At 38.6% G+C, this 17,434-nt stretch overlaps 2 protein-coding genes across 7 annotated transcripts in view; one reads left to right on the top strand and one right to left on the bottom strand.

Moving 5' to 3' along the window:
• Positions 1-17,434, bottom strand: part of CDK7 (cyclin dependent kinase 7) — a 68,390-nt gene that overhangs the window by 8,794 nt on the left and 42,162 nt on the right. Inside the window, exon 12 of one of the 3 annotated variants that reach the window (XM_003408078.4) lies at positions 3,193-17,434. This exon is cut by the window's right edge and continues 15,093 nt beyond it. The exons of the other annotated variants lie outside the window; for them this stretch is intronic. The gene's annotated coding sequence lies outside the window, so the exon portion shown is untranslated. Of the gene's footprint in view, positions 1-3,192 lie in introns of those variants that run through there. 3 annotated transcript variants of the gene reach the window in all.
• CCDC125 (coiled-coil domain containing 125) overlaps positions 1-17,434 on the top strand; it is a 41,775-nt gene that overhangs the window by 9,199 nt on the left and 15,142 nt on the right. For all 4 annotated transcript variants that reach the window (XM_010588193.3, XM_064272799.1, XM_010588192.3 and 1 more), the window contains exons 2-6: positions 2,584-2,933; positions 6,665-6,723; positions 7,497-7,583; positions 15,043-15,120; positions 15,818-15,903. In XM_010588193.3, coding sequence (XP_010586495.1) covers positions 2,624-2,933; positions 6,665-6,723; positions 7,497-7,583; positions 15,043-15,120; positions 15,818-15,903 — 620 coding nt within the window. In that variant the 5' untranslated portion in view covers positions 2,584-2,623. The remainder of the gene's footprint in view (positions 1-2,583; positions 2,934-6,664; positions 6,724-7,496; positions 7,584-15,042; positions 15,121-15,817; positions 15,904-17,434) is intronic.

Raw genomic sequence — 17,434 nt, 5'->3', positions numbered from 1 at the left:
TCACTCTCCTTTTCTCAGTTGTCCCTCCCCCATTAACATAAACTCCATTGCCATCAAATCTATTCCAACTCACAGTGACTGTATAGGACAGAGTAGAACTGCCCCATAGAGTTTCCACGGAGTGCCTGGTGGATTTGAACCGCCAACCTTTTGGCTAACAGTCGTAGCACTTAACTACTATACCACCAGGGTTTCCTAATGTAAACTCACTGCCCCCTAAATTCCTATCTAATCTCTCAATTTGGTATTGTCAATTTGATCCCATTTGAATAAAGAGCACAATGCAGGCATTCTTTACTAATTAAGCTAAACTATTGTTTGGTTTTAAGAAGACTTCAGGGGATGTTTTTGGTTTAAGGTTTAAAGATTATCTCAGGTTAAGAGTTTCAGGGGCTCATCCAGTGTCCATGGCTCCAGAAAGTCTGCATGTATCTTCTTTTATGAACTATTTAAATCTTTTAAGGACCCTTGTTCTTAAACATTGACTGTGAAACAACAGAAACTCCTTCATACACAATCAGATTTATTTGACAGCTACGTGTGGTGTTAAAGTGAAAGAATAAGAGGGATATTTCAGTAAAATATTCAAGACAGATTTAATTTATTTGTAAGTCCTGGTAAGCAACTACTTAAACAGCAGGATATTTAGGAAAAGATATAAGGGGTGTTTATTTTCACTTTTTAAAAATTAGTCTTGAGAAAAAGATGACATGTTTCCAAACAGCTCCGGCACAGGTGCTGTTTTGAAATGTCTGGTGGTGAAAGCCCCTCTTCGCGGTTCTAGACTGGGGGGAGGAAAGCCGAGCGTTTACCCTTGTGCTTCCGGCTGCCTCAGTGTCACCAGGCAGGTGACTGCAGTGGGACGTGCTGTTCTCAACTGGGGGGAGGAAAGCCGAGCGTTTACCCTTGTGCTTCCGGCTGCCTCCATGTCACCAGGCAGGTGACTACAGTGGGACATGCTCAGTGAGGGTGGTTTCTCTGTAGGGCATTTTATCAGGATACGTTTTCTTCTGGAGAGAAGGGCAGGCAACGGCCCTGTAGTATCCAGTGTGGAGTCTTGCTGAGGTGACTGTTTTGTTTTTCTGTCTTAGAGGGAAGTTTATTTATTCCTTTATACATTTATTCAACAAGTATTGAGAACTCGTTATGTCTCAGGGTCCCTGGGTGGTACAAACGGTTTGTACTTGACTACTAAGCTAAACGTTGGCAGTTTGGCTCCACCCAGCAGCACCCTGGAAAAAAGACCTGACAGTCTGCTTCTGTAAAGATTACAGCCAAGAAAACCTTATGGAGCAGTTCTAATCTGTAACACATGGGATCGCCATGAGTTGGAATCAACCTGAGGGCAACGGGCTTGGTTTTTTATTATGTCTCAGACACTGTTTTAGGCGTTGGGAATACAGTGGCGAACTAAATAGACAAAATTTACCCTTAAGGAGCTTACATTCTACTTAGGGCCATCTTAGAGCAGGTTTAGGCGCTGGTGGAGGAAAATTTTCGGGTCACCTTACCTATTGCGATGTATCATTCGTAGGCCCGAGCCACCTTCTGGTTCACTTGACTCCCATTTTTATACTAGCTTCACTCTGATTTTAGTGGAGCAATTCAAACAACAAGTAAAATATGTTGTATGTTAGAAGGTCACAAGTGCTAAGGAGAACAATAAAGCAGAGAACTGGAATAGGGAGGAGTCTGCAGTTTCAGATGGGACGTGAGGAGAGGCCCCACTAAGAAGGCAACACTTAAGACCCAAAGGAGGTGAGGAGCCAACCGTGCAGATCTCTAGGGGACGACCGTTCCAGGCAGAGGCAAGAGCAAGTGCAGAGCTCTGAGATGCCTGGGTGGCCAGAGCCCAGCCGACGAGGACATGAGGTCAGAGATGAGCTGTAAGGCCTCTGGCCACTGAATGGACTTTGTCTTTTATTCTGACGGAGTTACGGAAACTGGGGGTTTTGAACACAGGATGGCATGATTTGAGAAAGAAAGAGTGGGAGGGAGAGAGGGGCACTTTCTCCCTCTCACTTATTTACTGTCCCAGATACAAAACCTGTGCACACTGTATTTGTGGAGAAATAGAAAATGACACAGCAGAGCTGTAGGAGAGATTGTAAGGGCCCTAACACCTGAAGTAGATAAAGGTGAAGGGACAGAGGGCAGAGAGCTGGGACTTCCTCTAACAGGATGGGTGGTCTTAGTCATTTGAAGTCTCTTTTTCAGAGAATTTTCTGGGTTTATGTACACTCTTAAAAAAAAAAACTAAAACACCCATTTTCTTTATAAGCTTATATATCAAAAGAATGTTCGTTTCCTTGGCAAAGGCTGGTCGCTTTATCCTACTCAGATTATTGGATTTGGTGAAAGCCTTTCCTGTTTCCCTACACCTCACTGCAACCTTTGAAATAAGATCTTACCTAAAAAGACCTGGGATGTTGAACACTTTGAATGGGATTACAGGGAGTGTCTGTGTGTGAGTGCAGCGCTGGGAGACTCATGTCTGCGTAATTCTGAGAGGAATTTTTCTTCCCTGGAAAACCCAACCTTACTATCTGATGGTTTTTAACTACTGCTTTTTCTTAATTACAGGTAACTGGTTTTTCCTTATGCTAAAGCTGGCATTTGGCTAATGAGCAAGGTGGTCAGGTCATCAAGTGAATCAGAGGTGCAGACCTGGGAAACAGAAGATGATGACATGACAGAAGGAGACTTAGGATATGGCCTCGGACGACGACCTGGTGGTATTTGTGCAGTAGAAGTTTCGAATTTATTTACATCTAGAAAAAGATCAGATGGAAAGAACTTGAGCCCTCCTCCATCTCCAAGAAAGGGGGAAGAAAGTAGTGGTGCCATTTTTCAGTATTCCAAGCAAAAGAGCTTGCAAGATGCATATCCTCAAGGGCCCAGAATTTCCAGTTACAGACGACAGTGTAGCACTGGTAAGAATAGCTAATTTCCTTCTTCCCTGTGGATTTTATCAATGCCGTAACCTTCCAACTCATGAAAGTGGGTAACCGTGGTAGGTTTTAGAAATTCATCATTTTTCACCTGCCTCTTGGGCTTGGTGATAGTATAAAGGCAATTGATGTTTATATTTCCAAGTACGTGAAGAATATTAATATATGTTAGTGATATCAGTTAAGTGATTCCCTACCTTGCTTTTGGTGTGTGTGTGTGTGATGTAGGGGTATGTCTCACTTATTCCTTTTTTTTTTTTTTCATATTCAACAAATATTTTTTAGGCAGTAGGAATAATATCAGTGAACGAAACAGCCAAAGGCCCTAATGTCATGGAGTTTACATTCTAGTAGAGGAGACAGAAAATAAACCTACAAATAACCTACACAATGCTTCCAGTTATTTTAGAGATGTCATAAAATCCTAAAAAATTTTCAAAACAAAACCACAACTTAATTTACCATACCAAAAAGAAATTCATGCCTCATTTTTTTTTTTTTTTTTTTGTGCTTTAAGTAGAAGTTTACAAATCAAGTCAGGCTCTTATACAAAAATTTATATACACCTTCCTTTATACTCGTGGTTGCTCTCCCCCTGAGACAGCACACTCCTTCTTTCCACTTTCCATTTTCATGTCCATTTGGCCAGCTTCTGACCCCCTCTACCCTCTCATTTCCCATCCAGACAGGAGCTGCCCACATAGTCTCATGTGTCTACTTGATCTAAGAAGCTCACTCCTCAGTAGTATCATTTTCTATTTCATAGTCCAGTCCAATCCCTGTCTGAAGAGTTGGCTTTGGGAATGGTTCCTGTCTTAGGCTAACAGAAGGTCTGGGGACTATGACTTCCGGGGTCCTTCTAGTCTCAGTCAGACCATTAAGTCTGCTCTTTTTACAGAACTTGAGGTCTGCTCCCTCAGGGGTTCTCTGTTGTGTTCCCTGTCAAGGAAGTCATCCCAGTTGTAGCTGGGCACCATCTAATTCTTCTGGCCTCAGGATGATGTCGTCTCTGATGTATGTGGCCCTTTCTGTCTCTTGGGCTCATAATTACCTTGTATCTTTGGTGTTCTTCATTCTCCTTTGCTCCAGGTAGGTTAAGACCAATTGATGCATCTTAGATGGCCACGTGCTAGCGTTTAAGACCCCAGATGCCACTCTCCAAAGTGGGATGCAGAATGTTTTCTTGATAGATTTTGTTATGCTAATTGACCTAGATGTCCCCTGAAACCATGGTCCCCAAAACCCTGCCCCTGCTACGCTGGCCTTCGAAAGTTCAGCTTATTCAGGAAACTTCTTTGCTTTTGGTTTAGTCAGGTTGTGTTGACCTCTCCTGTACTGTGTGTTGTCTTTCCCTTCACCTAAAATAGTTCTTGTCTACTATCTAATTAGTAAATACCTCTCTCCCTCCCTCCCTCTCCACTCTTGTAACCATCAAAGAATATTTTCTTCTCTATTTAATCTATTTCTCGAGTTCTTATAATAGTGGTCTCATACAATATTTGCCTTTCTGCAACTTGACTAATTTCACTCAGCGTAATGCCTTCGAGATTCCTCCATGTATTGAAACGTTTCACAGATTCGTCATTGTTCTTTATCGATGCGTAGTATTCCATTGTGTGAATATACCATAATTTATTTATCCATTCATCTGTTGATGGGCACCTTGGTTGCTTCCATCTTTTTGCTATTATAAACAGTGCTGCAATGAACATGGGTGTGCATATATCTGTTTGTGTAAAGGCTCTTATTTTTCTAGGATATATTCCAAGGAGTGAGATTGCTGGATCGTATGGTAGTTCTATTTCTAGCTTTTTAAGGAAGCGGCAAATGGATTTCCAAAGTGGTTGTATCATTTTACATTCCCACCAGCAGTGTGTAAGTGTTCCAGTCTTTCCACAACCTCTCCAACATTTATTGTGTTTTTTAAATTAATGCCAGCCTTGCTGGAGTGAGATGGAATCTCACTGTAGTTTTGATTTGCATTTCTCTGATGCATGCCTCACACTAAGGAAGGAATAAAATTCAGAATCATACTGTGATAGAATGTTGTAACTTCAAAGTAGTGGGGAATCGGATGAGTGCCTGCCTGCACTGTGGCGCCAGCTCTTGTCTGCTGAATCTTTTGTAATCCCTGTTGTAAAACTTCTCCTGAGACTTCCCCACCAAAAGTCAACAAACATAAATTCGAACAAAACACAAATAATTTAAGAAACGTGATTTCAGATCCAGAAAAACACATTGCAACCTGCGATCTATCCACATTGTTGAAAACCCTTCTTGAAATTAGGATGGTATTATATAATTCTTTCAATTCCTTATCTTTTCCATAACAGAATGGTACTGTTGCAAGCAAGATGTTGAAAACTGAACATGTTGCTAAGACGCCTTCAAAAAAGTATGCTAAAACAGCTGGAATATAAACAGGACTTGATAATAGTATGAGCCTGTTTTGTTGGGTTATGGACTTTTGTCTTTTTATCAAAGCTGGTGTGACCCTAGGCAAGAGTATTGTATTAGTTTCCTATTGCTGCTGTAACAAATTACCACAAACTTAATGACTTAAAACAACACAAATTTATTATCTTACAGTTCTGAAGGTCAGAAGTGCTGAGTTTCACTGGGCTAAAGTCAAGGTGTTGGCAAGGGTGGCTTCCTTCTGGAGCCTGGGAGAGAGCCTGTTTCCTTGCCTTTTCTAGCTTCTAGAGGCTGCCTGCATTCCTTGGCTGATTGCATAGTGTCTCAAATCTCTCTCTGACCTCTGGTTCCGTCATCACATCTCCTCTGATTCTCCTGCCTCCCTCTTGTAAGGACCATTGTGGTTAGATTGGGCCCGCCCAGATAATCCAGGATAACCGCCCCATTCCAAGATCCTTATTTTAACCACATATGCAGAGTCCCTTGGCCACACAAGGTAACATTCACAGGTTCCAGGGATTAAGATGTGGGTATTTGTGAGGAGCCATTATTCTCCTTACCATAGGTATTAATAGAACAGAATTTGTTATTGCCAACTCAGTGTCACATCTGTCCATCCTTGATGAAATCCTGTATCGTCAGAGTAAAAACATAGTTTAGGTTTTGCCTTGGTACTGTCATGTTGATGAAAGTTCAGAGTATCAAAGAAAAATAATATTTTGAGAAAATGTTAATGTCCCTTAAAGTATTCTTCCTTTCTCTTCTTCTTACCCTCTTGCTTGCAACTTACCACTTTAAAGTTTTTCTATTGCCAGTGAGACCACAATGCAAATGAAGCTGCTTGGAAGCTCAGTTTAAACTCTCAATTGATCACATTAAGGAGAGAATAATTAAAGTTATGCAAGACTTCTGGTCATTCTCCTTGGAAGGAAATTAAATTCAGGTTATTTCTTAGTTACTCATATCACTGTATCTATCAGGCTTAAACCAAATCCCCAGAAGATTTGTTTTACCCACCAGGATTCATGCTTTTCTATATTGTGTTAGGAAGTAGTAATTTAACAAATCATTAACCTTGGTTTTAATTTAGAGTCGTTTTTATTCATTACTTTTATTCAGAGTATATATTTTCATTTGTGAAATGTTGTAAGCTAAATATTGTCATCATTACTTGTATTATGACAATTCTTTTTTCTTTGCAATTTAGGGGAAACCTGTATTTGATATTTTGTAAACAAATATCTTGTATTTAACTAGTTAAGAAAAATTTTAAGTTCTTTTTTTTTTTTTTTAAATAGATTCCAATTCAGAATTGTCAAACGTAGAATTAAGGCAACGTCTTCATGAAACTTTAGAGGTAGGTAGTTTGGCTAATACGAAAATCTTCATCTGAATAAAGTGTGCTGATAGGTATCTTGTTTAAATAATACTAAAATATGGAAGGCAAATATTGGCTTTCTAGATATTCTCAATAAGCCACAGTCTAAAGCTTATATCTTTCAACTGGTCTGTTTCCTATCCTCCTTGTCTCTCAGAGAGTCTGCTTATGTAAATGTGTCCACTATTCTCCCTGCCAGCCTTACTTCTCTAGTCTACTCTTGGAGAAAATAGTTGTCACTTCCTTTTTTTTATCTGCCTTCCTTGTACATGTGGCTTGAAACAACCTGACTTAATTTAACCTCCTTGAAGTCAGAAGAACAAGTATCCCTGTGGCTTGAGGAGTCCATCCAGACTGGTGGAAGTAGGAGTTTCTATGAAGGGTGCCTGTGGTCTGGGAAGGAGGAAGCCCATATTAGTGTAGATTTGTGACTCTTATGGTGAAAATGAATATAGTGTGTGGATGGCCATGTGCTTATTTTATGAGGCCTAAAGATATTTTTTCCTCAAACTATTAGCTGTGTGTCCTAGATGGGTAAAAGCAAAAGATTTGGGCTTTTGGGCACAACTGGCACCTGATAGTGAGGCTCTCAATTTCAGCCTCTCTAGACACTTACAAAGCCTAGAAGAATTTCCAATTTCATTTGTAAAGTCAAAGTGCTTTGAGCCAAGATTAAATGTGCATTAGCCAAATTGATAATGTTTCGATTGTGTATCTGTAGATGGGAAGACTAATTTTATTTCTGCCCTCAGGAAGTAGAAGTTTTAAAAACTGAGCTTGAGGCATGTCAAAGACAACTTGAAGGTAAAGAGGAAGCATTGAAAATTCTTCAAAGCATGGTAAGAAGTTACTTTTAAAATTTAGTCACTTAAACATTCCAATAATAAGTGGTATCTTTCATGGTACATCCCAGTTAACTGACCTAATAACGTGTTTTGTGTTTCTGCCATACCTCCTAATCCATTGCATAGTGCCTGTGGTCTTAAAAGCTTGCAAATGGCCATTCAAGATACCCATAAAACCAAACCCATTGCTGTCCAGTCAATTCCAACTCATAGTGACCCTATAGGATGGAGTAGAACTGCCCCATAGGGTTTCCAAGGAACACCTGGTAGATTCGAACTGCCAACCTTTTGGTGAGCAACCATATCTCTTAATCACTACATCACCAGCATTTCCATTCAAGGCACAATTGGTCTGTACTTGCCTGGAGCAACAGAGGAAGAAGGAGTCAGGAGTAGGAGGAAGAAATGTGTGGGTAATTGCTTACATGAACAACTGCCTGCTTTGCCAAGAGACAAGAAGAATTGAACAATGCCTGGCTACCATTATTGAACATTTTGAGCTGGTATTTTATAAAAGAATGCAGAACAGAATTTCAAATTCTCATGGATTCCAGACTTTCTGGAGCCATGGAGACTGGATGAACTCCTGAAACTACTGCCTTGAGATAAGTGTTAAACCTTAAACCAAAAATATTCCCTGAAGTCTTCTTAAAACCAAACAATAGTTTAGCTTTACTGGTAAAGAATGTCTGCCTTAAGCATTGTGCTTTTTTAAGAACTATCTATATGGGATCGAATTGACAACAGGAACTCAGAAGTTTAGATAGAAACCTCAGGGGGCAGTGAGTTTATGTTAACGGGGGAGGAACAAGTCAGAAAAGGGGGGTGAGAATGGTTGCACAACTCAAAGAGTATATCAGCGTCACTGAATTGTACATGTAGAAACTGTTGAATTGGTGTATGTTCTGCTGTGTATAATCTCAACAACAAAAATAAGATAAATTATAAAAAAAATAGTATGGTTTCAGCCTTTAAAATAAAAGCAACAATGCTTAATATAGATTTTTTTTTTTGAGGTATAGAGTTTTTTAACAGCTTTGAGATATAATTTACGTACCATAAACATCACTAATTCTAAGTGTACAGTTCAGTTCCTTTTTACTAAGTTTACAGAGTTATGCAACCAACACCACAATTTAATTTTAGAACATTTCTATCACCCTAAAAAGAGAACCTGTTACCATTAGTAGTCAGTCACACCTGTGTCTCCAACCACTAATCTACTTTTGTCTTGTAGATTTCCCTTTCATATTTCATATAAATAGAATCATGTAATATATATGATGTCATCCATCTAGTTTCTTTTGATCAGAATGTTTTTGAGGCTTATGCGTATTTTAGCATGTATCTATATTCTGTTCCTTTTTATTGCAAATGATATTCTATTATGTACCATATTTTGTTTATCCATTCACCAGTTGATGGACATTTGGGTTGTTTCCACTTTTTGGCTATATGAATAATACTGTTAGGAATATTTGTGCACAGGTCCTTGTGTGGACATATGTTTTCATTACTTGTGAGTACATGCATACCCAGAGGTAGAATCGCTGGGTCATATACTCTTGCTGTCAAGTCGATTCCAACTCATAGCGACCCTATAGGACAGAGCAGAACTGCCCCATAGGGTTTCCAAGGAGTGGATGGTGGATTCAAACTGCTCACCTTTTGGTTGGCCGCCAAGCTTTTAACCACTGCACTACCAGGGCTCTGCTGGGTCACATAGCCAATTTTTATTAACGTTTTTAAGAAACTGCCGTACTGTTCTCCAAAATGGCAACACCATTTTCTGTAACTCCCAGCGATGTATGAGGGTTCCAGTTTCCCTACATTTTTTCCAGTACTTGCTATTTTCTTTTTTTTTCACCCTTTCCTACTGGGTGTCCTTTTGTGGTTTTGATTTGCATACACAATTTTTTTTTTTTTTTTTTTATTGACTAATGGTGCTGAGCATCTTTTCATATACTTCTTGGTCATTAATATAGTTTTTATTTTTATTTTGTTTTGGATTTTATTTCTTGGCCCATTCTTCACTATCTTTGTCCTCTTTTTACATTCTTGATTTTTACCCTTGCATTTGTTTTCCTTTTAGATGACAAAACAAGGTGCAGCTTATGTGAGGTAATCAGTGGTGTGCTGCAATTAGCCTGTATCAGCTTATGAAACCCAATGCTTATATTTCCAGAAATTGTTCTAGCTGTTTGTTGAGCATAGCCATTATTATAAGTTACATAAACTTAAAGCCAAATATATTAAAAATAAAGGTGACAGTACTAAAAACTCATCATGTCTTAGTAATTTTACATTTTACTATTATCTGATTCAGTAAAGAGGTTGTTCTTATGGCATTGACAAATGAGTGAAGTTCCAACATATGTCTTCTTTTATCTTACTCCTTAAAGTAAACCAAATATCAACCAACATTCAGGTCTGAACTATACTTATTCATCAACTGTGATCATAGACTGACTACAGATATAAATTTACAAAAGCATTCTGTGAGATCAATTGTTATTATTTATACATTATATGTCTCACATTCATTGTATCAGTACAATTTATATATACACATAATGCATACACATATCGTGTATATATGTATACATATACACACACACACACACAAATATACATTGTTGTTGTTGTTAGGTGCCATCAAGTCAGTTCTGACTCACAGCAACCCTGTGTACAACAGAAAGAAATGCTGCCTGGCTCTGTGCCATCCTCACAATTGTTACGCTTAAGCCCATTGTTGCAGCCACTGTGTCAATCCACCTCATCGAGGATCTTCTCTCTTTCACTGACCCTCTACTTTACCAAGGATGATGTCCTTCGCCAGGGACTGGTACTTCTTGATAACAGGTCCAAAGTATATGAGATGTAGTCTCGCCATCCTTGCTTCTAAGGAGCATTCTGGCTGTACTTCTTCTAAGACAGATTTGTTCGTTCTTTTAGCAGTTCATGCTATATTGAAGATTGTTCACCAACACCATAATTCAAAGGTGTCAATTCTTCTTTGGTCTTCCTTATTCATTGTTCATCTTTTGTGTGTATATGAGGTGATTAAAAACACCATGGCTTGGGTCAGGTGCACCTTAGTCCTTAAATTGGTATCTTTGCTTTTTAAAGAGGTCTTTTGCAGCAATACGTCATTGGATTTCTTGAGTGCTGCTTCCATGGGTGTTGACGTGTGGATCCAAGTAAAATGAAATCCTTGACAACTGCAATTTTTTCTCCATTTATCATGATGTGGCTTATTGGTCCAGTTGTGAGGATTTTTGTTTTCTTTATGTTGAGGTGTAATCCATACTGGAGGCTGTGGTCTTTGATCTTCATGAGTGTTTCAAGTCCTCTTCACTTTAAGCAAGCAAGGTTTTATCATCTGCATAATGCAGGTTGTTAATGAGTCTTCCTCCAATCCTGATACCCTGTTCTTGTTCATATAGTCCAGCTTCTCAGATTATCTGCTCAGCATATAGCTTGAATAAGTATGATGAAAGGATACAACCCTGATGCATACCTTTCTTGACTTTAAACCATGCAGTATCCTCTTGTTCTGTCTGAACAACTGCCTTGTGGTCTATGTACAGGTTCCTCATGAGCACAATTAAATGTTCTGGAATTCCCGTTCTTTACAGTGTTATCCATAATTTGTTATGATTCACACAGTCAAATGCCTTTGCATAGTCAATAAAACACAGGTAAACATCCTTCTGGTATTCTCTGCTTTCAGCCAGGATCCATCTGACATCAGCAATGATATCCCTCCTTCTATGTCCTCTTCTGAATCCGGCTTGAATTTCTGGCAGTTCCCTGTTAATGTACTGCTGCAACTGCTCTTGTATGACCTTCAGCAAAATTTTGCTCGTGTTTGATATTAATGGTATTGTTTGATAATTTCCACATTCTGTTGGATCACCTTTCTTTGGAATAGGTATAAATATGGATCTCTTCCAGTTGGTCAGTCAAGTAGCTGTCTTCCAAATTTCTTGGCATAGACGAGCATCTCCAGTGCTGCATCCATTTGTTGAAACATCTCAATCGGTATTCTGTCAATTCTGGAGCCTTGTTTTTCGCCAATGCCTTCAGTGCAGCTTGGACTTCTTCCTTCAGTACCACCATCAGTTCTTGTTCACGTGCTACCTTCTGAAATGATTGAATGTTGACCAGTTCCTTTTGGTGCAGTGACTGTGTTCTTTCCATTTTCTTTTGATGCTTCCTGCATCGTTTAATATTTTCTCCATAGAATCCTTCAATACTGCAACTTGAGGCTTGAATTTTTTCTTCAGTTCTTTCAGCTCGAGAAATGCTGAGCGTGTTCTTCCGTTCTGGTTTTCTAATTCCAGGTCTTTGTACATGACATTATAATAGTTTACTTTGTCTTCTCTAGCTGCCCTTTGAAATCTTCTGTTCAGATCTTTTACTTCATCATTTCTTCCATTTGCTTTAGCTACTTGATATTCAAGAGCAAGTTTCAGTTTCTCTTCTGACATCCATTTTGGTCTTATCTTTCTTTCCTTTTTTTTAAAATAATTTTTATTGTGCTTTAAGTTTACAAATCAAGTCAGTCTCTCACATAAAAACGTATACACACCTTGCTACATACTCCCAATTACTCTCCCCCTAACGAGACAGCCTGATCTCTCCCTCCACTCTCTCTTTTCCTGTTCTTTTCACCAGCTTCTAACCGCCTCCACCCTCTCACCTCCCCTGCAGGCAGGAGATGCCAACATAGTCTGAAGTGTCCACCTGATCCAAGAAGCTCACTCCTCACCAGCATCCCTCTCCAACCCACTGTTCAGTCCAATCCATGTCTGAAGAGTTGGCTTTGGGAATGGTTCCCATATTGGGCCAACAGAAGGTCTGGGGGCCATGACCACCGGGGTCCTTCCAGTCTCAGTCAGACCATTAAGTCTGGTCTTTTTATGAGAATTTGGGGTCTGCATCCCACTGCTCTCCTGCTCCCTCAGGGGTTCTCTGTTGTGTTCCCTGTCAGGGCAGTCATCGGTTGTAGCCTTGCACCATCTAGTTCTTCTGGTCTCAGGATGATGTAGTTGCTGGTTCATGTGGCCCTTTCTGTCTCTTGGGCTCGTAATCGCCTTGTGTCCTTGGTGTTCTTCATTCTCCTTTGATCCAGGTAGGTTAGACCAATTGATGCATCTTAGATGGCTGTTTGCTAGCCTTTAAGACCCCAGATGCCACTCTTCAAAGTGGGATGCAGAATGTTTTCTCAATAGATTTTATTATGCCAATTGACTTAGATGTCCCCTGAAATCATGGTCCCCAAACCCCTGCCCCTGCTATACTGGCCTTCGAAGCATTCAGTTTATTCAGGAAACTTCTTGCTTTTGGTGTAGTCCAATTGTGCTGACGTCCCCTGTATTGTGTGCTGTCTTTGCCTTCACCTAAAGTAGTTCTTATCTACCAACTAATTAGTGAATACCCCTCTCCCAACCTCCCTCCTCTCGTGTCCACAAAAGAATGTTTTCTTCTCAGTTTAAACTATTTCTCAAGTTCTTATAATAGTGGTCTTATACAATATTTGTCCTTTTGCAACTAATTTCACTCAGCATAATGCCTTCTAGGTTCCTCCATGTTATGAAATGTTTCACAGATTCCTCACTGTTCTTTATTGATGCGTAGTATTCCATTGTGTGAATATACCATAATTTATTTATCCATTCATCCGTTGATGGGCACCTTGGTTGCTTCCATGTTTTTGCTATTGTAAACAGTGCTGCAGTGAACATGGGTGTGCATATATCTGTTCGTGTAAAGGCTCTTATTTCTCTAGGATCTTTCCTGACTTTTTAATGGCCTCTTGCTTTCTTCGTGTATTATGTCCTTGATGTCATCCCACAACTCACCTGGTCTTCAGTCATTAGCGTTCAGTGCATCAAATCTATTCTTGAGATGATCTCTAAATTCAGGTGGGATATACTCAAGGATAATCTTTGGCTCTCGTGGACTTGTTCTAATTTTCTTCAGCTTCAGCTTGAACTTGCAGATGAGCAATTGATGGTCTCTTCTACAGTCAGCTTCTCACCTTGTTCTAACTTTTCCATTGTCTCTTTCCACAGATGTAGTCATTTGATTCCTGTGTGTTCCATCAGGTGAGGTCCACATGTATAGTCACCATTTATGTTGGTGAAAAAAGGTATTTGCAATGAATAAGTCATTGGTCTTGCAAAATTCTATCACGAGATCTCTGGCATTGTTTCTGTCACCACAGCCATATTTTCCAACTACTAGTTCTTTATTTTCAACTTTCATATTCCAATCACCAGTAATTATCAATGCGTCTTGATTGCACCTTTGATCAACTTCAGACTGCAGAAGTTGGAAAAAAATCTTCAATTTCTTCATTTTTGGCCTTAGTGGTTGGTGTGAAAATTGTAATAATAGTCGTATTAACTGGTCTTCCTTGTAAAAAAAAATTTAATGGATATTAGCTTATTAATGACAGCTTTGTACTTGGGGACAGATCTTGAAATATTCTTTTTTATAGTGAATGCAATGCCATTCTTCTTCAATTTGTCACTCCTGGCATAGTAGACCATATGATTGTACGATTCAAAATGGCCAATACCAGTCCATTTCAGCTCACTACTGTCGAGGATATCGATGTTCATGCATTCCATTTCATTTTTGATGATTTCCGATTTTCCTAGATTTATACTTCATACATTTCATGTTTCTATTATTAATGGATGTTTGCAGCTGCTTCTTCTCATTTTGAGTCATGCCACATCAGCAAATGAAGGTCCTGAAAGCTTGACTCCATCCATGTCATTAAAGTCAACTCTACTTGGAAGAGGCTGGTCTTCCCCCGTCGTCTTTTGAGTGCCCTCCAACCTGATGGGCTCATTTCCCAGCACTGTATCAGACAGTGTTTCACTGCTATTCATAAGGTTTTCATTGGCTATTTTTTTTTTTTTTTTCAGAAGCACACTGCCAGGTCTTTCTAGCCTGTCTTAGTCTGGACATTCAGCTGAAACTTGTCCACCATGGGTGACCCTGCTGGTATTTGAATACTGGGGGCATAGCTTCCAGCATCACAGCAACATGCAGGCACCCACAGTATGACAAACTAACAGACACATCGGGGCAAATATACATACACAGACATTTTTGAGGGGAGAGCTGATTATTAAACATTTGCTACCATATATGGGAGATATCAATTATTTAAATAAGTAGCAGCATGAATAACGTCCTTAATAATCTTTAATCCCTTTCACTTCCTTCTAAGAATCACATAATTTCTATACGGCAGAACCTGGGAAAGAGCCAAAGATCTGATACCTTAACTATCAAATTGTCCACAAAAGGTGGTCACCGTGGAATTCTCATTTCAAGTTAATTCTCTATTATCTTAAAAATGTGAACTCGCTGTTTATATAGGATTCATTAGAAATTCAGTTTACACTAATATTATTTTGATTTTTCTTAGGCAGTGTTTGGTAAAGCAACAAGTCATACCCAGGCAGTGCTTCAAAAAACTGTGGAACAAAAAAGATCCTTGGAGAAGGTATGTGTGTGACTTTTAGAAGATTCGTGCAATCCAATAAATTTTAAATAGAATTTTCTTCAAATCACCATTGTAATGGATATGTCATTTGTACATACCCTCTGCTAGGTATGCTTCAATTTCATATGCTCATTTCCCTTTTGGAGCCTACAGTTCAAAACAGACTGTCACATGGTCAGAGAGAATTAAGGTTGCATTTATTTCCTAATCTAAGGTAGTAGGAGGCCTGACAAATCGACATTTCCTAGTTTATTTTTTTGGTTTTTAATTCCTCTTCTTGCCTGGTGGAGCCTGCTTCTTCTTCACCATCTCATCATCACTAAAAAGGTAGTTAGGAATTATCTTAGTCATGTTTCTGTGCCTAGTATACCTCCTCTTGATGGGAGGACCTTGGGCTAGTCCAAGAGGGTGGTGGGGGATGGGGGCAGTCGTGGTGCTCAGAAGTCCAGGTTCAGTCCAGCAAATTTTGAAACTAGACAATTTGAAATTTTTTTCTATATTAAGTACTTTTTGAGTGCTAAAGAGGTGTGTTATATAAGCTTACAATTGTGATAGACTCTTTTCAGCGAGAATTAAATGTTTTCTCTTTAAAGCATTTCTGTGAAATGATTCAGCAATTCATTTCAGCTATTTACTATGTCCTCAAATGATGTATTGACAGTAATTTTCCATGAAAGCACTATTTTTCTTTCTACAGGAAATAAATGCCTTGCAGTGGGAAATAGAATTTGATCAGAATAGATTTAAAAATTTAGAGGAATCTTGGACCCAAAAGTATGACAGGTTTGTATATTATTACCGCATAGTTTTTCTTTGGAAATCCTTAAAATGTGTGTAATTTAACCGTAGGTTAGACTTTCTTTTTCTTTATGCTAACTGTAAATATTATAAAATTCTTTCTTTTTGCTTATCCATGTTTTTCTGTTAGTGGTAATTTTCACGTTTTTTTTTTTTTTTCAAATTCAATATGTAACTAAATTTTTAAATACAGTAAAAGAGCCAAATCCTAATTATTTTAGCATTGGAACTGTTTATTTTTTCAAACAGAAATCTTTTGAGCTGTTCTTTTATTAGTGTGAGTTTATTTAGTAACTTTAAAATTATAACATATACTTATAAAGTCAAACATTGAGAAGTTGATTTGATATTTGGGATTATAGATGGCCTAAGTTTTTATTATTTTTTAACTTTTTATTTTGAAATAATTAAAGACTTAGAGAAAAGTTGCTAGATCAGTACAAAGAATTCCTATAAATCTTTACCTAGAATCCTCAAATTTTAACTTTTTGCCATATTTGCTTTATCATTATTTCTCTCATTATCTCTAGGTAAGTATATATATATATTTTTATGAACCATCTAAAAGTTGCACGTATAAGGCTCTCTTACAATGAGTTGGAATTGACTCGACGGCACTGGGTTGGGTTCTGGGTACCCTAAATGGACCCTGGTGGACAGTGGTTAAGAGTTTAGCTGCTAATCAAAAGGTCTGCAGTTCAAATCCACCAGCTGCTCCTTGGAAACCCTACGGGGCAATTCTAATCTGTTCTGTAGGGTTGCTCTGAGTCAGAATCAACTTGACAGCAACGGGTTTTTGTTTTTTTACAATAAATACTTGTTTATATTTAAAAAAAAAAAAGGACATTCTCTTTCATAACCATAGTCTAATTATCAGAGTCAAGATATTAACACTGACATAATACTATCATTTAATCTACAAACCTTACTCAGATTTGGCCAGTTGATCTAACAATGCCCTTATAGCAAAAGAGAAAAAATATTTCCTGCTTCGGAATCCACATTGGGTTTGGTCGTTACGTCTAAACTTTAACTTCCTTTAATCTGAAATAATTCCTCCGTCGTTCTTTGTCTTTCATGACCTTGACCTTTTTGTGTAGTACAGGCCAATTATAGAGTGTCCCACACCTGGGTATGCCTGGCATTTCTGGATTAAATTCAAGTTATGCATTTCTGGCAGGAGTATCACTGAAGCAATGTGGTCTTCCCAGTGCATCATATCAGAAGGCTTCTGGTGTTGATTTGTCCCGTTACCAGGATGTTAACCTTGACCCCTGCGTATCTTTTTTGTGCATGTTTTTGAAAGTGGCCTAAGCATGTAGTTGGTGTTCAAATGGTTGTTAAGTTGAATTAAAACATGATAAAAAGAATGAGTATGCAAAATGATGTCTTAGAGATATTTCTGATTCTGACTGTTTCTCAACTAAGTATAAAGAAGAGCATAAGAGTTGTTTTACCTCTGCAACAGGTAAATTCTACACTGTTTTGAAGTAGGAAAAATTATATTATGGTTTTT

The sequence above is a fragment of the Loxodonta africana genome, chromosome 2, assembly GCF_030014295.1.
Source record: "Loxodonta africana isolate mLoxAfr1 chromosome 2, mLoxAfr1.hap2, whole genome shotgun sequence".
Classification (NCBI taxonomy): domain Eukaryota; kingdom Metazoa; phylum Chordata; class Mammalia; order Proboscidea; family Elephantidae; genus Loxodonta; species Loxodonta africana.
Note: the sequence above shows the minus strand (reverse complement) of the source record. Positions and strands in the feature narration are given on the sequence as shown.